This window comes from Gobius niger (genome assembly GCF_951799975.1).
Source record: "Gobius niger genome assembly, chromosome: 9".
In the NCBI taxonomy this organism is placed as follows: domain Eukaryota; kingdom Metazoa; phylum Chordata; class Actinopteri; order Gobiiformes; family Gobiidae; genus Gobius; species Gobius niger.
This window is the reverse complement of record NC_136860.1, coordinates 1,986,975-2,012,860: the sequence shown is the minus strand read 5'-3', so window position 1 is coordinate 2,012,860 and position 25,886 is coordinate 1,986,975. Positions and strand designations below refer to the sequence as shown.

Sequence of the window (25,886 nt, the reverse complement as noted above, 5' to 3'; positions counted from 1 at the left end):
CTCCCCTCCGGACGCAGGCTCAGAATGCCCTGTACTGGAACTGGTCGGGCCAGGGCCTCTTTTATACCAGAGGCTGTTGCGAAGATAAATGATCATATGCTGCTGCAAATGAGGCTTTATTTGATCTTCTGCTGAATGTCTCTCAGCTTCAGAGCCGGACCGATGATGCTGTGACTGTATGATCTTTGTCCCAAACACAATTGTTGTCTCACCGTGTTTTCTTGTTTGTTTTTGCTTTATTATGTGTGGACTCCTGCTGCATAATCATTTCCTTCGGGACAGTAATAAAGTTGAAACTTGAACCTTGAACCTTGTTCTCGTCGCGTTTTACCTTCGACGTCGAGAACAGCCACGGACTCCACGTGTCGAGCCACAAACTTGATCTCTCCGGAGTCTTCAGGCCGAACGTTGCACATCAGCAGGAAGTGCTTCATCCCTGGAAACAAACATGGCGAACTCGTTTAAAGGAGCAGTGCTTTAGCAGACAGAGCCATGACACACGGCTCTTACCCTCGTGCCTGATCTTCACGGTGCTGGTGGGCTGGATCTTCTCCCCTCTCTTGAACCACTCCCCGGGGACGTCCTCCACGGAGAGCTCGCACATGAACACGGCGTTCTGGTCCTCCTCGATGTCCAGGTCCTCCAGCTCCTGCAGGATCAGCAGCTCGCGCTCTGGCGGGAAACACGTCTGAATACACTTGGAGCTCACTCTAGAAGCTGTGAGATACTTACCATAGACCTCCACGGAGCAGGAGGTGGCGGCGTCTCCGGCGTCGCAGGTGTAAACCCCGGAGTCGCTCACTCGGCACTTCATCACCTGCAGGAACCGCTTACGGCCCATGGCGTAGATCCGCAGCTCCTTACTGGGCTTCACCTCCGCGCCGTTCTGGAGGAAACATCAGGAAACATCAGGAAATGTCAGGCAGGAGCTGAGAGGAGACGTGTGGGAGATCCCTCACCTTCATCCACCTGACGTCCACGTTGTGTCGGGACAGTTCACACTCGATGGAGATGACGGCGCCTTCAGGAAACCTCTGGTCCTCCAGCTTCCTGAAGACCGTCACTGCAGGCTCTGCAACAGCAGCAGAAGGTTCATATCTCTCTGAGTCCAGTCTTCTCTCTCTAAGGTCTCATGACTGTCTCATAATGGCGTCAGAAAGTGGAGATGATTTTCAGAATGATGAAAGGATAGGGGTTTGTGAGTTTAGTCACTTCCACCACATCATGTATAAAAGGGATGTTATCAGTTAGGGCTGTGCAATTAATCGAAATTCGATTACGATTTCGATTACAACAGTAAACGATTACAAAATTATCATAATCGCAAAAAATCAATTCTTTTTCCAAATTTTTTTTTTTCAAATTAATTTTTTTGCTGGATTTTTGTCACTTTTTTGCTGGATTTTTGTCTTTTTTTTGATGGATTTTTGTGTTTTTTTAATGGATTTTTGTGTTTTTTTGATGGATTTTTGTCTTTTTTTGATGGATTTTTGTCACTTTTTTGATGGATTTTTGTCACTTTTTTGATGGATTTTTGTCACTTTTTTGATGGATTTTTTCACTTTTTTGCTGGATTTTTGTCACTTTTTTGCTGGATTTTTGTCATTTTTTTGATGGATTTTCGTCTTTTTTTTGCTGGATTTTTGTCACTTTTTTGCTGGATTTTTGTCATTTTTTTGATGGATTTTCGTCTTTTTTTTGCTGGATTTTTGTCTTTTTTGCTGGATTATTGTGGGTTTTTTGATGGATTTTTGTGTTTTTTTGATGGATTTTTGTCACTTTTTTGCTGGATTTTTGTCTTTTTTTGCTGGATTATTGTGTTTTTTTTTATGGATTTTTGTGTTTTTTTGATGGATTTTTGTCTTTTTTGATGGATTTTTGTCATTTTTTTGCTGGATTTTTGTCTTTTTTTGCTGGATTATTGTGTTTTTTTTTATGGATTTTTGTGTTTTTTTGATGGATTTTTGTCTTTTTTTGATGGATTTTTGTCATTTTTTTGATGGATTTTTGTCTTTTTTTTAATGGATTTTTGTCACTTTTTTGCTGGATTTTTGTGTTTTTTTGATGGATTTTTGTCACTTTTTTGCTGAATTTGTGTCTTTTTTTGATGGATTTTTGTCACTTTTTTGATGGATTTTTGTCACTTTTTTGATGGATTTTTTCACTTTTTTGCTGGATTTTTGTCACTTTTTTGCTGGATTTTTGTCATTTTTTTGATGGATTTTCGTCTTTTTTTTGCTGGATTTTTGTCACTTTTTTGCTGGATTTTTGTCATTTTTTTGATGGATTTTCGTCTTTTTTTTGCTGGATTTTTGTCTTTTTTGCTGGATTATTGTGGGTTTTTTGATGGATTTTTGTGTTTTTTTGATGGATTTTTGTCACTTTTTTGCTGGATTTTTGTCTTTTTTTGCTGGATTATTGTGTTTTTTTTTATGGATTTTTGTGTTTTTTTGATGGATTTTTGTCTTTTTTTGATGGATTTTTGTCATTTTTTTGATGGATTTTTGTCTTTTTTTTAATGGATTTTTGTCACTTTTTTGCTGGATTTTTGTGTTTTTTTGATGGATTTTTGTCACTTTTTTGCTGAATTTGTGTCTTTTTTTGCTGGATTATTGTGTTTTTTTTTATGGATTTTTGTGTTTTTTTGATGGATTTTTGTCGTTTTTGCTGGATTTTTGTCACTTTTTTGATGGATTTTTGTCACTTTTTTGCTGGATTTTTGTGTTTTTTTTGATGGATTTTTGTCACTTTTTTGCTGGATTTTTGTCACTTTTTTGCTGGATTTTTGTCACTTTTTTGCTGGATTTTTGTCACTTTTTTGCTGGATTTTTTCACTTTTTTGCTGGATATTTGTCATTTATTTGATGGATTTTTGTCATTTTTTTGCTGGATTTTTGTCATTTTTTTGCTGGATTTTTGTCACTTTTTTGCTGGATTTTTGTCACTTTTTTGCTGGATTTTTGTCACTTTTTTGCTGGATTTTTGTCATTTTTTTGATGGATTTTCGTCTTTTTTTTGCTGGATTTTTGTCACTTTTTTGCTGGATTTTTGTCATTTTAATGATGGATTTTCGTCTTCTTTTTGCTGGATTTTTGTCTTTTTTTGCTGGATTATTGTGGTTTTTTTGATGGATTTTTGTGTTTTTTTGATGGATTTTTGTCTTTTTTTGCTGGATTTTTGTCATTTTTTTGATGGATTTTTGTCTTTTTTTGCTGGATTTTTGTCATTTTTTTGATGGATTTTTGTCATTTTTTTGATGGATTTTTGTCTTTTTTTTAATGGATTTTTGTCACTTTTTTGATGGATTTTTGTGTTTTTTGATGGATTTTTGTCACTTTTTTGATGGATTTTTGTCACTTTTTTGATGGATTTTTGTGTTTTTTTGATGGATTTTTGTCACTTTTTTGATGGATTTTTGTCTTTTTTTGCTGGATTATTGTGTGTTTTTTTGGTGGATTTTTGTGTTTTTTTGATGGATTTTTGTCACTTTTTTGATGGATTTTTGTCACTTTTTTGCTGGATTTTTGTCATTTATTTGATGGATTTTTGTCATTTTTTTGCTGGATTTTTGTCACTTTTTTGCTGGATTTTTGTCACTTTTTTGATGGATTTTTGTCACTTTTTTGATGGATTTTTGTCATTTATTTGATGGATTTTTGTCATTTTTTTGCTGGATTTTTGTCACTTTTTTGCTGGATTTTTGTCACTTTTTTGATGGATTTTTGTCACTTTTTTGATGGATTTTTGTGTTTTTTTTGATGGATTTTTGTCACTTTTTTGATGGATTTTTGTCACTTTTTTGCTGGATTTTTGTCATTTATTTGATGGATTTTTGTCATTTTTTTGCTGGATTTTTGTCACTTTTTTGCTGGATTTTTGTCACTTTTTTGATGGATTTTTTAAAGGCAACAAATAATCGTTTGAATAATCGTGATTTCAATTATGACAAAAATAATCGTGATTATTATTTTTTCAATAATCGAGCAGCCCTATTATCAGTGTTTAACTCCTTGAATGTGGTGCTTTTCTTGCTGCTGTTCGAGCCGTGCTGAGGAACGCTAAGGAGGCAAAGCTACACTTGTCAGAGTTCATCCAAGACTTGGGCTCAGTACAAACTTCATGCTATCAATACCTGAAAGACTAAGGGCCGGATCTTGTGCCTGGTGCAGCTGCTGCGCTCTGAGCCAGGGCCGCTTATATCAAAGTGTTACAGCCACATAAAGGACTGAGGTGTGGTTTATTACAGCAGCAGGTCTCTCATTCACTTCCTCTTTACACGGCGCTGCCTTGAGTTCTTCCTTTAGAAGTATAGGCTCTCACAGGTCAAACCAAAACTTAACCCCATCGAGAGCTAAACACAAAACCATCAAATTATATCCTCTAAGCCAGGGGTGTCCAAGCTTTTTTCATGGGGGGCCGCATACTGAAGCGTACACGGGGTGAAGGGCCGTAGATCGGTGGTTAGTGCCGCAAAACCTTTGACTAGCAGAGGTTTAAATTCACACCTTTATTTCTGCTCAAAACCTTCATGCAGCTCTGTCTCACAGTAAAAGGTTAGTTGTTTAGTTAGAATTGTGTAGAATTATTACATTTCAAATAAAAAGGACTATCTCTGATGATGTGTCCCGATGCAGCAAGAAGGCAGAGGGCCACCAAAAGTTGGTCTGAGGGCCGCATTTGGCCCCCGGGCCGCACTTTGGACACCCCTGCTCTAAGCACTAACACGAGCAACTGACCCTTGACCTTTCATGGGGTCGACTGTTAGATCTGTGCAGTTGGTGAACTAGAGCTTCATAGCTATTTACCCAATTCGACCGTTTTTACCCAGGGGAAGGGGAAGTGACATCACCAACAGCTGTTTTTCTTCTTCTTTAAAGTTATTGGTGGAGTGCAGGCCAAACAAAAGCACATGTCGCCCCCTAGTGTACAGTGTCCAAATAAAGACATTTAAGGAGAAAACCCCCCAGAAAAATCCACATGATCCTTCACATTTCCCTTTAGTGTTATTTTATCTCAACAGCTGGTTCTTAAAGCTACAGTAGCAAATTAGCCATGTGAATGAAGTTTCTACTAAATGAAAACAAAAGCATTGAATCCGTTTCCTGAGTTTCCTCTTTAACACTGACATCTGACTGAGCTGTGGAGACGACAACATGGACTTTTATAAAGTTTGGCTTGTGCAGAATCTTATTTTTTATTATTATTTGTATTATTTTATGTGTGCCTGTCAATCAACAGTGGTTGTGCATAGTGAAAAGGAGCTTTTATTCACTGTATTTGGGACTGTGCATTAGTCAGACCTATCTGGGTCTTAAGTATTTGAAGCAGTTGGTTTGGCTCGAACATACCATCATGTCCGGAGCTGTGTTTGTGAGGAGACAAAAGTCGCCTGCCAAATGTTTCTAGAAAATATTTCTCTGTGATCTCTATGGGTTTAATAACAACCTGTCCAATTATTTTAAGACATTGGAAGGCACCAAAGGCCCCAAGCATACAGGCATGGGCCAGTGCGATGACTGAAACTGTCATATGAATGTTTGCTAAGAAGATTGGACGACTTTTTGAAGGAGGGGGACAATGTGTCGCCATGGGATAGATTTTGGGATCATATAAAAGTAAATGGACACCCTAGCTAAAATAAATAAATAATCAACCTGTTTTAGACCAGACCATGTATTTACATTTTTCTTTTCTTTTCTTTATTCTTTATTGTAAAGACTGTTTTTTGGAAACATGTACCATGTTTATGAAAACACAAGAAATATTTGAATTATAAAAAAAACAAACAGTGGTTGCGCATGAATCACCAAGGGTGGGGTCGAGGGGCGTGGTGGCTTATGGGATGGCACATAGCTCCTAATCACCGGTTAGTTAGCATCAGAGGTCCCTATGCTAAAGTGGCCATGATAGTTAGCATTGAGGCTCCTCCCCCTAACTCCTTCCTCACTAACAGACCAATTTGGAGGCTTCTAATCATGGCGGACGCTGACACACGTCCGGTTTGGGGTTAGACCTCTTACCAATTTACTGGTTTCGGGCCAAGGTTTGTGTCTCGAGAGAAAGAGGTGTGGCTACAGCCGGTCCCGCTGTGAGGCGGGTCGACACTCGCTCGGCCGTAATTAACGAGATCAAAACGATGAATGAATAAAGATCAGCGCTTTGACAAACTTGGTAATACAGGCTGGTAAAGTGCAATAGTAAGTCATTATTATTATATGGCTCAGCTCTATTTAATACAGGAACCACATCCCTGAGATACTTCTCCTCCTCCACCCTGCAAACACAGAACATCATCTGCATACATCTGAGACAAGATCCTGCGGTCTCCAAACTCTGTCCATAAAAGTGGCGAACAGAAGCGGTGACAAAGCGCAGCCCTGAGTCCGCCCCGCCCCGCACGACAGCACATTTGTGAGGTATTACTGTGTGGTATTTATGCTAACCCTCTGTGACAGACTGATCCGGTCGCTCCGCTCCGGGATTATCCGGCAGCTCCAGCGCGGTCGTTAGCGTCTGTATTTCTGAGTGAAACTTTAGCCTGACAGACGGCGGCTCTGAATGTGAGACAGTGCGAGCGGAGCAGTGACAGGAGCAAACATCTAAACCACGCCTCTGAGGCCTCGCCAAAAGCCGCCAACACGAGCTGGGAGTTTGCAGCTGCAGTAAAAGAGAATTGTTTAAACGTCCTAAATGTCAGGGGTCGGCCGCGAATGTATTAAAATATCAGGATAAGCCCCGCCCCCTCAACACTGATCTGCGTCATGGCCCTGTCATGTCAAAACAAACTCAACCTCTGATTTTTCATCATGTCTGCAGCCTGGTGCTTCTGAGCATGAGTCTGGGTCCCCGGACTCTCGCCCTCTGCTCTGACACGTCGCCCCAGAGCCCCGGGACAACGGGAAATGGTCTCAACTTATATACAGCGGTTTTCCACCTACATTAGGCTCAAGGCACCAGTCACCCATTCACTCTTTCATTCATGCACCGATGTACACATTTTCAGAAGCCCCTTATGAGAGACCAATGGCCCGGTTAATCGTGAGGCCGTCCTCCTGTGGACCCTCCACCTGCAGGAGGAGCCATAAGGGGCTGGTGCAATGTGAGTCCACGACCCGGCAACGGACAAGTAGAAAATAATGGATGGATCTATTAGAGTATATGTCAACCTTAAAGAGGGGGTATTCTGCTTTTCTCAGCCCCATAGCACCCGTCTATATCACACTACAATGATGACAAACCTTCTGTTGGTCTGTAAATGCAGTAAATTAGAATAACTGCCTTGTATAAAATGTCTCTCTCAAAATGGCTGCCGTGAATGTCTTGAAATAGGCCTCTGTCTCTTTAACCCCTTAACTCCCACCTGAACCGAGCACGTTTTCTCCAGTTTGGCTTTACCCCAATCCAAAAGCTTCTGGAAAAAAACCTGCGAAAAGAGCAACAAAACTGAGACGAAAACAATGATGGAAATGTGACAAAAATTACGAAAATATGACAAAAATGTGATAAAAATGTGACAAAAAATGACCAAAAAAAATGACAAAATGTGACAAAAAAATTACTAAAATATGACAAAAATGTGATAAAATTTTGACAAAAAAAATTGATAAAAAAAAAATTGAAGAAAAAAATGACGAAAATGTGACAAAAATGACAAAAAAGTTACAAAAATGAGTTGAATACCCAACAAAAAAAATGATGTTGACGTGAGGAAAAAGATCCTCTCGGTTCAGGTGGGAGTTAAGAGGTCACGAACCTCTGAGCCTTTAGACACGCCCCCTCCACACGCTGTCTGTGGCATCAGTGGGGAGGGGGTTCTGCTGAGGAGCAGTGGTTGGTTACTCGGCTCGGAGGCGTCTCCAGGAGGTGGGGGCGTTCCTAGGAGGACTCAGGCAAACCTATCCCTAAAATGGCCGCCATCAGAGTTTTTACAGATTACTCAGAAATACGTGAATGTGCCAAGGCAACACTTCAGCCATGTTTTTAATGAGGGAACGACATAATAACATGATGGAAAGCTTGAAAAAGTCCATTTTGCAGAATACCCCCACTTTAAAGGTGCATTTTGTGCAAAAAAATAATATCTTTGTGTGAAATTGACCTTTCGATCACAGCCTGTAAATGGATTGTACCGCGGTGAGAGGGTCCGTTAGTCACTGTGATGAAAGCAAAGGCATCATGCGGATCATCCATAGAGCCGCTGGGTCACGAAAGGTCAAATAAGCACTAAGACGATTCTTTCTTTTTGTTTGTTTTACATAAAACGTTCCATAATGCACCTCTGCCCTCACTTTGAAGAGACGGGGCACTCGGGAGATCATACCCCTGACTGGAATATAATATTTATTACAAATAAAAATGTATTTGTTTATGTCGGTTCATTTCTGCTCAGGTTTTGTGGAACAGTTTAGTGCAATGAACTGCAGTTACTCCTGAGAACCACCAGGAGGAGTCCCCTCACTAATATTGGTTATTCTGGCCAGTACAGGGGATAGTTGGTGAAATACAATATTATTTTTGAATACCAATTATACAAAGTTTTTTTCCCCAACTAACCAAGGGAAAAAGAACATGCGTATGGGGATCTCCAAGGTCTGAGGTCATGAGTAACTCGCTGGAGCATTTCACCTGTTGTGCATGTTTTGGGTTGATGGGGGGAAACCGGAGCATCTGGAGAAAACCCCCAGATGCTTTTTCCGTCTTATTTCAGATACTAAAGCGTGTAGAGACTCGGGACGGGACTTTTTTGATTAATTCTGATGAATTAATGACATAAGGTTTAGTGTGATTAAAAATATGAAGGTAAATAAATCCCACTTTACTTTACTTTTTCAGTTTCCTTGTGTTTCAAATGATCACACAGGCCTCACATCTCCAGGGATATCAGTTTAAAGAAGCTTAGAAAATAAACCACTAAAGAATAAACACAGCCCCTAAACAAATGATGCTTAAATGTGGTTAATGAACCACAAAGGCCATAATTAACCCCGTTAGTGGAAACAAATGGCGCCGCACCTTTGACCACGAGGCGGGCCGTGGTCCTCAGGTTCTCCACGCCGAACATGAAGGTGCCCGTGTCCTCCACGCTCAGGTTGCAGATGGTCAGGCTGTGGACCAGGTTCTTGGAGCTGATCCTGAAGTGGGCGCCGGGTTTGAGCCGCGTCCCGTTCTTGAACCAGGTCCCGGTCAGGTCCGGGTGGGACAGGTGGACCTCGAAGGACGCCGTCTCCCGCTCCGTGGTGCGGACGTCAGACAGGCCCTTCTTTATGGAGATCTTACGAGCTGGAAACCACAGACAGGCTGAAGGTTAATCAGACTAAAGGCAAGACACTGCAGGTGAAGAGAAAAGAATTACATTTAAATCCCTTAACTCCCACCTGAACCGAGCACATTTTCTCCAGTTTGGCTTTACCCCAATCCAAAAGCTTCTGGAAAAAAGGTGTGAAAAAAGCAACAAAACTGAGACAAAAACGATGATGGAAATGTGACAAAAAAGTGAGAAAACATTGACAAAAAAGTGACGAAAAATTGATGAAAAAGTGGCAAAAATGTCACAAAAATGTCACAAGAAATTGACAAAAAATTGATGAAAAAATGACAAAAATGTGATAAAAAATGTGTCCAAAAAATTACAAAATGTGACAAAAAAATGACAAAAAATGACAAAAATGTGATAAAAAATGTGACAAAAAATTACAAAAGTGTGACAAAATGTGACAATAAAAATGAAGAAAAAAGTACAAAAATGGGACAAAAAAAATCACAAAAATGTGATAAAAATTTGTCAAAAAAATTACAAAAATGTGACAAAATGTGACAAAAATGTGATAAAAAATTGACCAAAAAAAGGACAAAAATTGTGACAAAATGTGACAAAAATTTGACAAAAAATGACAAAGAAAATGACAAAAATGTGATAGAAAATTGACATAAAAAATGACAAAAATGTGACAAAAAATGACAACAACAAAAAAGACAAAAATGAGTTGAATACCCAACAAAAAAATGATGGAAAAAAAAATCTGATGACGTGAGAAAAAAGATCCTCTCGGTTCAGGGGGGAGTTAAGAGGTTAAGGCCGATATGGATGTTTGGGTCCGATACCGATATGAAGATAGCCGATACAGGCCGATATTATCCAACTTGATCAAGCTCGTTTTCTCCTGTTCAGTTTTATCCAAATCTAAAAGCTTCTCAACTGGAGTTTACAGCCCAGGCCAGAGTAACGGCTCATTTGAAAGCTAAGACCTACAAAAACTGATCATCACTTTAATGTCGTCACATTTTTTAAGTGTTTCTGGGATTTTTCCGTCTTACTTTTGTTGCATTTTCATCTCTTTTTTCTGTGCCTTATTGTTGTGTTTCCATCACGTTTTTGTCGCTCTTTTGCCACTTTTTTGTTGCGTTTTGAGACTTTTTTCCACCAAAACCAAACTGGAGAAACTGCGCTCGGTTCAGGTGGAGATTAAGTCTTTACTTTGACGTATTTTGTTTTAATCTCTCAAATAGCCTATATAGTTAAACTATTATTGCACAACAGGTTTCAATCATAGAAATATATCCATTAGATATCTTAGGGATCAATTAATTATTGAAAAATCCATGTGAAAAAAGCTTCCAGATGTGGAGTCTGTAAAGTGTGGAGTCTGATGGAGCCTCTAAAGTGCAGAAAGTTTAGTCTCTTTGTCTCCCGTCTTTAGCCGCTGCTGTTTCCCAAACAGGAAATGACCATATTTGGATTACAGTGTCTTGTCATACATGTCAGTATTTGTGAATGAATACGCGTGGGAAAGACCAGGGAGACACACAGAAATGTTGGAGGACATTTTAAAAACAGTTCCAGATTTTTTCAAAATGTTTTCAAGATTTTCCAAAATTTTCCAAAATTTTCAAATTTGTTTTTCCACAATCCATTTTTTTTTTTAAATGTCTTCAATATTTTCTAAAATTTCAAAACTGACCCAATTTTTTTCAAAACTTTTCCAAAATGTTAAAAAAAAAAAAGTTCAGTTACTTCCTGGATAAATCTCACATAATCAATTATTTAGAGCTTTTTCTCCATGTTACGAGGAAAATACAGTATATATATTAGGGCTGCAACTAACGATTATTTTGTAATCGATTAATCTATCGATTATTTTTACGATTAATCGATTAGTCCCTTGGCTGTGAATGGTGTAGGAAAATGTTATTTTTTCAATTTTTTTTATCACATTATAGCTTAAGTGGCGCTGTTTGAGGATGTGTTGATGGAGTAAACTGAAGGGAAATGTTTGTTGGAGGTTCTATTCATGAAATTTACAATGTACAAAACACTACAGACCCTAAATATAAAATCAAAGTAGGTTTTCATCAAAAATACTACATTTTTTGTGTCATTTTTGCTCCATTTTAGTCTGTGTGAGCCAGAAAACGATTAATCGATTACTAAAATAGTTGTCGACTATTTCAATAATCGATTAGTCGTCGATTAATCGATTAGTCCTTTCAGCCCTAGTATATTTTGTTATTTGGGTCATGGCTTGTCATTGTTGTGTAATGGTGGCTCCCAACACTATTACAGACACAATTTAACTTCTTTGAGATTTCTTTTAGACTCTTTCTAGACTCCGTTCAGTCCTGATTGGATCTGTATCTCGGCCTGATTTGGAAGGACGAATGTTGAAAAGTTTGAGACCTTCTGCTCCAGATCCTCCTCCCTTTAATCCATTCAAACGCCTTCATACACTCACAGATGTTCGCTTTGTTGTTTGCAGACTTGATCTTGGTTTGAAACGTGCAGAAGAACTCACCGCTTGTACGATTTGACCAAAATGGTTTTCCAAAGAGCCGGCGCTCGCTCTCGCTCATTACCAAACACAAACCAGTGAGAGAACTATTAACCCCCCACTGGATTTCAGCGCTTTGATATGAGTTCCAGAGTGAGGCTTATCTTTCAGTCGCTGAAAACAATAGGCCTCGAGCTTTTAATAAATTAAGTCTGGGGTTTACGCCTTTTTCCTGACGCAGACACGGCTCGGCTGGAAATGAAAGGACTGTTTATTTTGGAGACTCGATGACAACAAGCTCCAGCTGAAAGCCAGAGTAAATATAGCAGCAACGCGAGACGGCGCGAGCTCATAACAGAGAGAGAGGAGACCGGACACAATTACAAGAGTAGTGGAGACGAACTGCGCTAATAACACACAAGTTACTACAGCGGAATCCACCAAACCAGGAAACAGGAAACATGAGGCCGACTGTTTAACGTAGAGATGCCCCCATCCAGCTTTTTTGCTTCCAATACCGATACTGGGGCTGAGTATCTACCGATATCTGAGATTAACCGATACCACGAGACTTTCAAGCAGCTGTTGTGAGTGAATGTGAATCGCCCTCTTTTGTATTAAGCACATTTCTCAGTTTGTGAGATCAATAAAGTCTTTTCTTCAAACAGGATGTCACATATCAAGGGGGTTTCTGCAAATAAACTGTAAAGGGAAATCATTAAAGAAGGATCACTGGACTCCAATAAACATCCTTCACATCTGTGGCGAGCTAGCCAGGAGCCTGACATGAACCTGTTTGTACCTGTATCATTGTGTGTTTACTGGTTTATTTCAAAGGAACAATAGAAATTGATGTATCCAGGAAGCCCAAAAAAATGATACATTTAAAAAATGTAAAGAGTAGCACATCAGTAGCTCATATATCCAGACAGAAATACTCACATATTTCTTTATTTGGTTACAAAATAGAGTAAATGCTAACGCGTTCCAGCATAAGCCTTCCTCAGAGCGTTTACAATCAGGATGGATGTTCAGACTTATATAGCCTTGGTGTCTACCAGGTGCACATGGGACCCAATTGCAGGTGAACCAATCAACTCACAGTGCTCTATGTAGACAATGAGAACCTGCACGTTTAACCAAGAAAACAGTTTAAACTAAAATTGTCATTCAGTCCATGGGGGGCCAAAGTGTTCAAAGTATGAATCCAAAACACAACAACTCTATGTTGTAACCCAATAAAGAAATATGTGAGTATTTGGGTCTGGATATATGAACTACTGATGTGCTACTTTACATTTTTTCGAAAATAGTTAATTGAACTGGTACATGAGTTTCAACGTATGTATGTAAGTATCAACGTGACTAATTCTCATTATTACTGGCGAAACAAACACTGATCGTTAACCATTACCCAACATGAGAGTCCATTTTACACGAGCAGTAGCTTGCTGGTTACTCGTTTGTTTATAATTTATTTATTTGTTTGATTATTTGTTTATTTTTGTTTATTTATGTCGGGACAGGGCATGTTCATGAACATACATGGATACATACAGTCATGTTATGGCGTCACACTCTCAAACACACTGTCATTCACCCTGGCCTATTGTACATGTTTTAGTGGTATGGGAAAACGCAGGGAGAACATGCAAACTCCACAAAGAAAGGCCCCGTCCAGGCCAGAGGTTAAAACTTGAATTCTCGAGAGTATCAGATCTTCACAATAAGGCAGGACTTTATTGATCCCAGAATGGTTCACTGATGACGCAGCACGCCCATAATCACTTAGATTTAGTTGGTGAAAGTTGTGATTATAGGACGGTGTGAGCCAGAACAGGTATTGGTGCAGTATCGGATATTTGGAACCCATAACAATATCTTCCAGGATTTGTTCCGATGTCTAATACCAGTATCGGATTGGTGCATCTCTATTCAAAAGAGCCGGCTCTTTGTACTTTTGTGGATGTATTGTTGCATATTTCTTATAAAGTGGTTTGAAACTCTCGCTCCTCCGTGTGAGCGTAAACACTCACGCTGGACGGTGAGCTGCGCCTGCGTCCGGTCGTGGAGCGTCTCGCAGCTGTAGCGGCCGCTGTCCGATAGAGCCAGAGTGTGGACCCTCAGGCTGTGGGTCCGGCCCGACTTCAGGAGGCTGTACTTGGGCCCGGCGTGGAGCAGCACGCCCTGCCTCATCCACTGCACCTCCCCCGAGTCCTCGCTCACCTCCACCTCCAGCAGCGCCTCTCCAAACTCCTCCGCCGTCACCGCACGCATCGGCCTCGTGAACACCACCTGTTGCTCTGGAGGGAAACAAGACTTCAGTAACCTCAGCTAACATGACATCACCGCAGAGGCTGGTCGCTCACCTTGCACTCGCAGCTCGGCCCGGGACACCTGCCCCTCGGCGTCGGCGCTCACCCGTCCGGAGTCGCCCACAGAGCAGTTGCTGAGGCGCAGGGTGTGGCAGGTGCCGTTCTTGGTGACTGTGGCGCGCTGGCTCGGCGGCGGCTGCCCGTTGATCTGCCAGGCCAGCTCCGTGTCCTCCGGAGACACCACGCACTTAAACACCGCGTCCTCGCCCTCTCTCACCGTCACGTTTCTGAGGCCGGCGACGAACTCCACCACACGAGGGTCTACACCAAATAAATGTCAGAAACCTTAGAGCAGGGGTAGGCAAGTTTGCATCACGGAGGGCCGATTTTCATCATCGCCAAAACACCAAGGGCCGAACCTCACAATTGTAGCCTAAAGTTAAGAACCATTTTCTACCATTTTCTGTTTTACATCAGTGGTTGATGACAAGCTGCGACCCAAATAAAACTGCAATTTGTCATATATCTTTTAAAATATTGTATCTACTACACATGTTTTTATTGAACATTGCTTTTAAGGCTGAAATTATGATCAAAACAACCCAATAATATTAATTTGAACAGACTCCAGTGTGTTTCCGTGTTGTTTCAGATGGAAAATATTGCAAATAAAGTTCCCTGTAGGCTCGCGACCCACTTTTGCATCCCGACCCACCAGTTGAGAATCACTGTTTTACATTATATATGACCAAGTGGGATGTTCTGCAAAGACATTTAAAAAATACACTATAGAAAACAGTCTTTCTCGCATTTTTAGAGTACTTAAACAGGTATTTCATCCCTTATTTGCATAATGATATTTCTCAAAATCATATCGGGGGCCAGAGGTTCTGTGCTGGAGGGCCGGATTTGGCCCCCGGGCCTTACGTTGCCTACCCCTGCCTTAGAGAGTAACAGCCTGGGAATTTGATGGAAACTGCATGATCATGGTAATAGAAATAGGGCCACTATATTTTTTCTTAGGCAGGAAAAGAACAAAAGAATACTACAGAGAAACATGGTATATTTTCCAGCTGAGCTATGTTGTGTTGTACTATGATGAACTGCAGTGCCCCTGTAAAATAAATGTATTAAATTAGAAGATAATAGACGTACATGTGGTATCAACATTGTCACAGTAATTACTTTGGTATCATTTTGTAATAACTAGTACACATTGTTTAGCCTTAATAAATGATGCGTTATCGCTTAATTTATCATAACTCATTAGTTCCCTCATTTTTAGTGTCCTGATGCACTTACAGTTCATGACGTCTGTATATGGTTGTATGTGTCTCCATTTACTGTTTTTTATGACCAGAGAGCAGTGAACAGAATTGCCCATTGGGATGAATAAAGTTGTTTTGATTTGATTAGCTACGTGTGCCTAACACTTAATAACTACTTAACTATAAATATGAAATATGTGAAGAACTATTCATTGTGAGCTAGGTATGAACTGTAGTAGTTTAGTAGTTATTAAGTGTAAGTCACACTTACAGTAGAGTAACTCAATTAATTAATTAAATGTTAATTGATCCCGGCCCCGGATAAAGCGGAAGAAAATGGATGGATGGGTTAATTAATCATTTATTAAGGCTAAATAAGGTGTAGTTATTATAAAGAGTTACCATTACTTTGTACTTATTAAATACAAAATTATAAAATGAACCACTTTAAGCTCTGTTCGTAAACATGGCGCCTCTGTTAAAGTGTGAACCTTCCCCCCCCGTGCCCCCCCTCGCTCACCCTGCACAGTGACGGTCGCCGTGGTCCGGTCGTCCGTGGACTCACAGCTGTATTCTCCTCCGTCCTCCTCTGAAACCTGGTGGATCGTGAAGCTCCTCTCGTGTCCGTGCGCCCGGATGGTGAACCTGCGGCACAGCGCCACCTCCTGGCCGTCCTTCAGCCACTGCACGTCCACTTTGGCTTTGTTCAATTCACACTGGAGCGTCAGGCTTTGTCCCTTCAGGGCCACCGTACTCTCCAGCGGACGAGCGAACTTCGTCTTCATCTCTGAGGACAGAGGGGGACGAGACAGGGGCGCTGCTTGAGCCTGGAACTGTTTTCTTATACAGTTACATTGTTTATTAAGTGTTTCGGTGACAGGTTTTATACTAAAAGTGCTGTACAAACATTTTTCTGTTTTAAGGCTGATTTTTATCCAACGTAGAGTGAAAACATTTCACCCCCTTGTAGAATATTGTGTTTGCAAAAATTGCAATTGTAAACTTGGAGGCAGCACTGAAGCACAATGAGCATTTCAAAAGTGTTTGGGAAAGTTCTGATGACTTTGGATCGCAACTAACAATTTAACCTTTCAAGCTCCATTTGTTTTGTTTGAAAGTGAGAATAAACAGGTGCATAGCCTTTAAAGTGATAACCTGTAAGTTAAAATGAGGGGGATAACAATCTTTTGGGAAACACAATTTTTCACTCTTTTTAGTCATTATCTGGCGAAATACAAACTTATTTATCACATACAAATACAGTCAAGTCTAAATCAGGTCCATATGGATGTTTATTCATAAGAAAATTGTTCAGTAGAAGCAAAAAAAAACGACAGTTGTAGCATTAGCACGATGCTAGCATGAAGCATCATGTTAGCATTCTCCATTATTTTTGTATCTATGGGCTGTTGAACCACTTTGCTCCTCTCCATGTCTTTGTATTTTTATTTAGTAGAAAACTAGATTCATAATTCAGCATTTGTTAAAGCGGGTTTTGAATAATGATAAAGTTTAGATTTTTCTTCAAATTGTTTTCCCCCTGAACTGTTTTCAAACATGACCATATATGGGCATTTGCAGAGATGCCGTCTGTATCTATCTTCTCATTTTGAAAACTTGGAGTGACTTTCTGGTCCAAGCAGCGGGAGAGCAGAGGGGAGGAACTTGATTAACTTTAAATTTCACTCTCTCCCTCCCCTTACAATCTTATAGACTATCACTTTAAGCAGAACTTTGGAATTGGAAAAACATTTTTGCTTAAAAAGGCTACTTCAATATACAGTTTAGAAAGCTGGTCAGACAGGGTTTAAAAGTCTCTGGTTTTGCTCAATTAAATTGGTTTCCACAGAAATGATCAGAAGTGTCCGAATCTGTTCAAAGCAATGTAACAACAGAAGCAAAAAACAAATCTGAGAACACAAAGTGAACCGGGACCACATGTGGCCAAAGCTCAGCTAATGTATTTTAATCTAATACAGTCGGCTCTTGGAAATCAGAGTATTGTGGTAAAGCTTGAGCCGGACAGGCCTCGGGGAGGATTTTCTTTCAGCTCAGAGTCTCTCTGCGTTGATCACAGAGTTTTGCCCTATGGAAACATGTGCCGCTTTGCCAGGTCAGCGTTGCCAGGTCAGCGTTGCCAGATAAGAGCTGTGTCCCACTCGTATTTCTCTAGTCAGTCCAGAGTCTTACTTGGGGAACGTTCCCAGAGTGAGCTCCAGTCTCTGACCTCCAGCCCAGCGCCAGGTTGGAGAAAACCGGCTTGAATTGTGGAATTAAGTAGGAACAAAATAGACAAAAACATCTTTGGGATTAGATGCGTTTTGGGATGTCAGCACATTAGGAAGGAGTATTTCATTTGTGACTAGCGGAGCTTCTCCCGGACAAGAGTGGCCCAGTACACATGGAAACATGAGAAATCTAATGTTACCAGTACTATCTATGAATAACACATTTTAAACCAACCAAACACTTTCTGAATTATTCCTAATAACAGTAAAATATATTTGACAAGTAAAATATTAGATAAAGATAACCCGTGCACACTCTGATGGAAGTGCCTAGAACTTAGTGAGTTCTCTTTAAGCAATGAAAAGATAGTTTGTTAAATTGTGTATGTAGTATACTTCATGTCTTTATAGTGGAGAGGAGCCATTCCCAAAGTCCGGAACATCGCGGCCCCCTTATCGATCCAAAAATCTCTTGGGGCCCATTTCGAGGAATTTACTAAATGGCTAAATGGCGCCTATGGTTGCATAAGCGCCACTGCAGGTGTCGTACATGTTGTGTTTTTTCCTCATTAATCGTCCGTGAGAGTAAATCCTACACTGACAGAAAAGACAAAGGCACAGAGGGATATTGTTCATCCAATTACACAATGGAGATCATTGTTTTCACTCACACTTGGCTGTAAATACTGTTTAAATGGTGCTAGCCCGCAGTTAGCTTTGCCCGTTTGCCTGTTAGCTTCTTCTTTGTGATTCCATTAGTGTGTATTGGTTGGTGTATTGACTCCGACCTGGAGGCAGCAAAGTTGTTCTTTTTTTTTTTTTTGCCAGAGACACCAGGGGGAGATGAAGGACCCCCCAATCATCCCATTAACACTTGTATTACCCCCAGAGGGACTATGGAAAGGATTTATTAAGGTAATCAAGTTACTTAGTACTGCTTTAATGTACTTGTTTTGAAGACATTGGGCCCCCCTGCCCTGCAGTGCTTCTGAGGCCCCGGACCCCACTTTGGGAAATGGGCCCTCTACATCTGACCCATCATTCACTGCTGCTCCGTGACCAATCACCCAACCTCATGCAGGGTCTTGGACAACGGTACTGAGCAGAGGGATTAGGTTGCTTGGAACATACGCAGGCAAACAGGAGGCGGAGTAAACTAATCAGCGAAGGGCGGTCAGCGGTGTAATTAGTGGTTCTGCCATAATATTCGAACATATTCTGATTGCACGAATCCTTTAGAGTTTGGCAGTGGCGGTATCTGACTGATATCTGACTGATATCTGACTGATATCCCTGCGTACAGAATACACAGAGGGGTATCATTCCGGATGCCACGCGAGGGTATTTCTGAATGTTTTTGGGTGATGGGGGAAACCGCAGCACCCGGGGGCCACATGCAAAGGAGCGGCTCTAATGGCCACAGCAGCTGCTGCTCTGCCCCGAGTTCTGTTTCTTCTTTGTGAGCGTTGCCAGATCAGCGATGCCAGATCCGAGCAGTGACCGGTCGTATCTCCCCTGTGTGCCGGAGCCAGGGTTGTAACTGTCGTTGTATCACAAGTCTGGTTTGCGTTGCGACAACACACTATGAAACAAGACGCACCAGTCTGCCAGTCTCATGTGCATTTTATAACTGAACAAAAATCAATTCAAAAACAGAAGGGACGAGACTAAAACTGCAACAAATTCTGCTGTTTTTTTCCTGTTTTGATTCAACTCCTGATGAAACAATGTGACATGAAAACAAACTCATCATCGCAGGAACAAAGGACCTTAAAGCCCATAACACGACTGGTTAATAAAATATATTACAGATTTGGTCGACTAAATTTGCTTGACATTTTGTAAAACCAAGATTAAGAATAAATGATCCACAAAAGATTAGAACTACTAAGGATACAGTACCCCCCCTGGAAGCCTCACCTTTGACCCGCACGCTGAAGCCCATGTGGTCGTGGGGGGCCTCGCACACGTACTCCCCGCTGTCCCCGAGCTGCAGGGGGTGCAGGGTCAGGCGCTGGGCCCGTCCTGAGCTGGAGATGTGGATGTTCTCCGCGTTGAGGAGGCCTCCGTCCTTCAGCCAGCGCACGTTCTGCTCTCGGCTCAGCTCCGCGCTCAGGGTCAGGCTCTCGCCCTCGAACGCCGTGAGGGTGCAGGGACCCGGGGGCTTGTTGATGAAGGTCGCAGGAGGCTCTGGGGGAACACGGGGGGAGGACTTTATGGCCCATTAAGGCTTCAACACAGAGGGCGAAGACTTATTAGTCGTTCAGGACTTATCCATCACAGAGCTTCTGGGTGGACTGAGCTGAGGAAGTTTGGCTTCGAACAGAAGCTTCTCTTGGGCTAATGTGAAACACAGAAGATTCTGGAGAGGAGCATGAAGACGCTTCAGAAGATAGAACGGAAACATCCTCAACTCAATCTACCCAGTCCAGTCCATGATATAAACATTTTAAATGCCCTATACCCTTTATAGTTTGTGGAATTTGAATCATTATTATGTTGTGTTCACATGACACAACCTAATAATGATTAAAACTCTTGAAACTGAGGTTGTAACTAATGATAACCATGAAAATATTGATGTTTTTGGAATAGTTTATGGTTAATATCTCTGTTGTTCCTGGGCCTATCCACATGAAACATAAAACAGCACAAAGTTCAACGTCTTCTCTGTCAGCACAGGTGACTGAGGTTCAATTATCTTCTCCTACAGGTTTCCAAACTCGTTCCTAACTTTCCAAACAAACATTTTCGACTCACTTTCACGGTAATGCTAACAATAAAGTACCAGCTAATCCACAATAAAAATGTTTTGCAATGAGATGATTAGTCTCTTTTCACACACATCGGATTTAATTCTACTAAAGTGTAAAATAATAAAAAGATGAATACCGTAAATGCTCTAATATAGGCCGGGGCCTTTATTTACTCAAGGGCATCTGGGACCAGGCCTTTATTGGAACCAGGCCACAATTAGAGACAGGCCTTTATTTCTATTTGAGCAAAACGGACGAACAGGAAAATGAAGAAAAACGAGATTTGTGTCCATTTGAACCTAAAATATTAGGTTAATTTATTAACATTTCAAACCCTCTCCCAGCGGCTGGAACATTGACGCCTTTTATTTTGTCGGGACAACAGGAAGTGTTTCGTTGCTGTTAGCGGAGCTTTGACATCAGTGTCACTGCAGGTTTCTGTTTTGTTTTTACCGCGGACCGAATTATTTGTTGTTCTCTCGTGTAAAAGGCGAGTTTAGTGTTTGTGATCGATCATGAGACTGACCCGAGAGAAGACGAGACGCTCGCGCTGATGGGAGGAGTTATTTTGAGGCGTGGGACTGACCTGCACACGGAGCAGCTGGACGTGCTTTGAAGACGCGATGGAGACTTTATTAAATCCCTGGAGGGTCATAAACATTTGCCCTGTTTCCAAATATAGTCACAGGAGGTTTGAAAAGTGGCTAAATCTGTGTCAAAGTTACGCTCGGATCAGCTCCTCCGCAGCGTCCCCCCCTCGGCCCGGGTTCTCGTTTGTTACGTGAGTTTTCATTTACACCAGTATGAGACAAATTCCTAACATGGGGATTATTTCTTCCACTATAGTTTCTAATATTAGCCCTGGCCTGTTTTAGAGACCGGCTTTAATTTGCCTCCGCCAGCCTCGAACCGGGCCTCTGTCGGAGGCCCGGCCCCTGTCGGAGACCCGGCCCCTGTCGGACACCCGGCCCCTGTCGGAGACCCGGCCCCTGTCGGAGACCCGGCCCCTGTCGGAGACCCGGCCCCTGTCGGAGACCCGGCCCCTGTCGGAGACCCGGCCCCTGTCGGAGACCCGGCCACTGTCGGAGACCCGGCCACTGTCGGAGACCCGGCCCCTGTCGGAGACCCGGCCACTGTCGGAGACCCGGCCTCTGTCGGAGACCCGGCCCCTGTCGGAGACCCGGCCACTGTCGGAGACCCGGCCACTGTCGGAGACCCGGCCACTGTCGGAGACCCGGCCCCTGTCGGAGACCCGGCCCCTGTCGGAGACCCGGCCCCTGTCGGAGACCCGGCCTCTGTCGGAGACCCGGCCACTGTCGGAGACCCGGCCCCTGTCGGAGACCCGGCCACTGTCGGAGACCCGGACTCACCTTGCACCTCCACGACGGTGATCATCTTGTCGTCCGCGGCGTCGCAGGTGTACTCCCCGGAGTCCGCCGGCTGCAGGTTGGACAGCACGAACTTCCTGACCACGTCGAAGCTCTCCATCTGCACGCGCTCGTCCGGCTGAAGCGCCTCTCCGTTCCTCAGCCACTGCACCACCGCGTCGGGACGGGACACCTCGCACTCCAACACCAGGTCCTCTCCGGCCAACAGCAGGTGGTGCTCCGGAGCGCCCGAGTTACCCACGATCTTCACCGGGGGCTCTGCAGGAACGAGAAACGCAGACGTCAGACCTCACTTTCCTCAAGCCTCTTCAGAAACCCAGAGCAGTCAGAGCACAGAGCAGGACTACACTCAGATTTAACAGATTATCAGAATTGCTCACTGTTTGTGTTCATGTTAAAGGCACTATATGGAGTTTAAAAAGGTTAAAATTAAGTATTTTCCTCCCCCACATGTTCCTCCATGTCCTAATGTATAGAATGAGCTCAGACCTGTTCACCACAACGGCCTCTAAAATCCTGCACTGTCACTCAGAAAGGTGCTACTTCGGGTCTGAAGCGCCGTCATGCACGAGCTTGATATAGAAGCTGCAGTTACACGTATGACCTGAGGTGGCAGTAGTGAGCATAAAATGGCAAACTTGCATCTTGCATACAAGCCTGTTTTACCAAGTTTCTCAAAGTATTATACTGTCATTACTCAGTCACTCCATACTCGGTGGTACAGTGCTACTGTTGTAGCCACAGCTGCCCAGGGGTAGACTGACAAAAGCGAGGCACCCAGTCTGCGCCATCGGCCCCTCGCACCACCAACCACTCACTCACTACATTCTTCCTGGTGTCTCGGTCTCCCATCCAAGTACCGACCAGGCCTTTCCTGCTTAGGTTCCGAGATCTGACGGGATCGGACAGAGCGAAGGTGGGATCGTTAGGATCGAACGTCGCTTCTCCTTTTCTTTTCTATGGGTTATAGGCTTTGTGCATAGAATGTAGCATAGCAATATGATGCTAACTTCCTGTAGTGTTACAACCAATGGCAGCGGGTAGCACGTTTCGGGACGCAGGGGGCCTGCAGCACCTCCATCAAGCAGCAGCAGAAAAACCTAGTCTTACACCAGATCACATTGATCGCTTTAAACAACTATTTTGGCTGGTTTCCAGTAAGGTTAAACTTCCTACAGCGAGATACTGCTCCAGTGATAACGCTGGGTTAGATATACAGTAATTAAAGAAACCAGGCAGGTTTTTGTAAGATACATTTTAGAAATCTCGTATATTAATGAGGGCCTGACTTTGATTGACAGACCGTTAGCATCAGCGCTAAAGGCACGGTTACGACTGAACGACACGCCCCCTGAGGGCCGAGTTTACAGTTTTGCCAATTTCAAATGGAGCAGGGTAGGAGGAGCCTGTAAATCCATCATGGATTCCCCATCGAATGAACACGAGGAGTGAACAGCAGGAGTCTACGACTTCTTATGTCTATGGTAAAAACTGTTTCCAAGGAGAGTTTGCCTTGTCGGCTTTAAAGAAACATTACGTTGCTGTGAAATGTGCAAAAAAAAAGTTCACTCATTGAAGGAAACTTCTGCAAATGGAGCCTTGAAGCTTCAGGATGACATTTAACTGACAATAACAAATGGTAAAATAGCATAAAATAAATTGTTGAATAATGATGCATAAAATAAACACTAGCACACAGGAAGTTCGCCGTGCACAGATCGTTGGCTCTTTGGAACATAATTTAAGGCACGTTTTGTCGGATTCCATTTAGCTAAACGTTAATTATGAGCAATAGACAAATGTCCAGCTGGAAGTCTCCTCCGTGAAAAGGTCACGCTCACCTCACTGACCACCTTTAGCTTTGACTGCAGCGCGTTCTCTGTGGCATTGTTTGGATGAGCTCCTGCAATGTCACAAGGTTTATTTCCGTCCAGCGTCGCATTAAGTTTTCACCGAGATCTTTTATTGACGATGGACTCGAACCTCGGCGAGAAGCTTCTCCAACATCACACAGATTCTCAACATGGCTCAGGTCTGGACTCTGAAGAGCAGGGATTCCTTTGACCTTACTGAACTTTTCGTAAGGAAGAAAATCACCCCAGCACTAAGTTACCAGTTCCAGAACGTCATGTGATAATGTGAGTTGGAGCGAGGGCTGATACGACTCAAACGTTTCCCTGATCATTACTTGGAAGCTTCTCACCTCTGACAGTGATGTAGAAGCTCATGCAGTCGTCGCCCGTGTCGCAGCTGTACTCTCCGGAGTCCTCCCTCACGGCGCTCAGGACCACCAGCGACCTGAAGACGCCCTGCTCCTCGCTGCAGACGCGCTCGCCGTCCTCGATCGGGCGGCCGTCTTTGGACCACGTGACCGCGGCGTTGGCCCTCGACAGCTCGCAGACCAGCACGATGTCGTCGGAGAGCACGAACTGCTTCTCCGTCCGGCCCTCGGGTTTCCCCACGATCCTCACGGGCGGCTCTGCGGACACACATCGCATCAGAGACACATGACAGGATTTATGAGCTTCAAAACATGTGGTGACACGGTTTCCTCGAGAACATCTGTCCCACGGTTAAGCCCAGAGGAAAGACGATGGAATGAATCAGATTAATTTCCAACAACTTATGATGGAAAACATAAAAGTGTCATCAGTCACCTTGAGTCTCTCTCTCTAAAACAAAAAAATCAGGTTTGAAATCTGGGAGTGATCATGGACTCAGCCACATCAAAGCAATAACATCAGCAGCTTTTTACCATCTGAGAAACATAAGATCATGGAATAGAGTCAAAACCAGACTTAGAGAGACTTATCCATGTGTTTGTCTCCAGCAGGTTAGACGACTGTAACGGCTGCTCACTGGCCGCTCTAAACGAGCTGTCAGAGCTGCAGAACATCTAGAACGCTGCTGCTCGAGTCCTGACAAGAACCAGGAAATACGACCATATTAGTCCAGTGCTCCGGTCTCTGCACTGGCTTCCTGTCACTCAGAGAATAGACTTTAAAACAGCTCTGTTTGTTACAAGTCTTTTCATGGTTTAGCACCAAAGTCCATCTCTGACATGTTAGAGCCGTATGAACCATCTCGGGCCCTGAGAACTTCAGGGAGGGGCCTCCTGGTGGTTCCCAGAGTCAGGACGAAACACGGTGAGGCTGCGTTTCAGTTTCATGCAGCTAAAATCTGGAACAGTCTTCACGAGGATGTGAGACAGGCCTCAACTCTGACAATGTCCAAATCCAGGCTTTTTTTTACCGATGCATATGACTGAAAGTATTTTATCTGCACTCTTGCCTTTTACTGTAATTGATAAATGTTTATGTTGACGACCAGAGGAGAAGGAGTGACAAAACAGAGGTTAGGAAACTTTGTGTGAACGAGCAAGAAAAAATAGTGTCAAGACAGAGTGAGTCAAAACAAGACTTAAAAATGCATCTAACTGAAAGTATTTGATCTACACTCTTGCCTCTTACTGTAATTGATTAATTTTATGTTGATGTTTTTATTGATTGTATTTGTTTTTCTTATATCTCATGCTGCTTTAACTGTGAAGCACTTTGAATTGCCTTGTGTATGAATTGTGCTCTACAAATAAACTTGCCTTGCCTTAGTTAATCAGGGCTGTCAACTTTTCGCTTAACTTTGGAGTGAGACATCGGTCGGTCCTGAGCTGGGTCCTTTCTTGGCTTTAGTGCCTCGTAATCGACCGAAATTCAAAGCAAAAAATAAGTATACGCTTTACGTGACTGAACATATCAGGAGCTGCACAGACAAAATCTATTTGTACCTCAAAGTATGTGTCAGAGGGGAGAACTGCACCGACGCAAATGACCAGTAAAAGCCATTTAAAGTGAGGGAGAGCACTTTAAGGGGGGTTTGGGTGTCCTCCCCCAAGAAAATTTGTATAATTCAGATGTGATTTCCTGCATTTTGGTGGATTTTAGATCATGAATAATACCTTTAGCTGGTCTATTTACTGCTGTTAAAGAATTACTTTTCTGGCCCCCCCTTCAAATTGGGACCCTTCAGCAAATGCCCAGTGAGCCCCCTTCATCGTTACAGCCCTGACATAATGAAACAGCATGTGCATATTTGAGGACAGTCAGTCACATGAAGGTCAGAAATACGTGTATATCACTGTATATCACTTTTAAAAACATTTGTTAGGC

General features: G+C 42.6%; 1 protein-coding gene across 1 annotated transcript in view; it reads right to left on the bottom strand.

The window, feature by feature from the left end:
- The window catches only part of LOC306968393 (obscurin-like), a gene marked incomplete at its 5' end in the record, with an annotated part of 80,097 nt that overhangs the window by 16,283 nt on the left and 37,928 nt on the right, over positions 1-25,886 (bottom strand). The window contains 11 exons of the mRNA XM_079563739.1: positions 332-436; positions 511-672; positions 733-886; positions 960-1,072; positions 9,013-9,279; positions 13,802-14,068; positions 14,135-14,401; positions 15,869-16,135; positions 19,497-19,766; positions 21,703-21,978; positions 23,924-24,199. Of these exons, the coding sequence (XP_079419865.1) occupies positions 332-436; positions 511-672; positions 733-886; positions 960-1,072; positions 9,013-9,279; positions 13,802-14,068; positions 14,135-14,401; positions 15,869-16,135; positions 19,497-19,766; positions 21,703-21,978; positions 23,924-24,199 (2,424 nt within the window). The remainder of the gene's footprint in view (positions 1-331; positions 437-510; positions 673-732; positions 887-959; positions 1,073-9,012; positions 9,280-13,801; positions 14,069-14,134; positions 14,402-15,868; positions 16,136-19,496; positions 19,767-21,702; positions 21,979-23,923; positions 24,200-25,886) is intronic.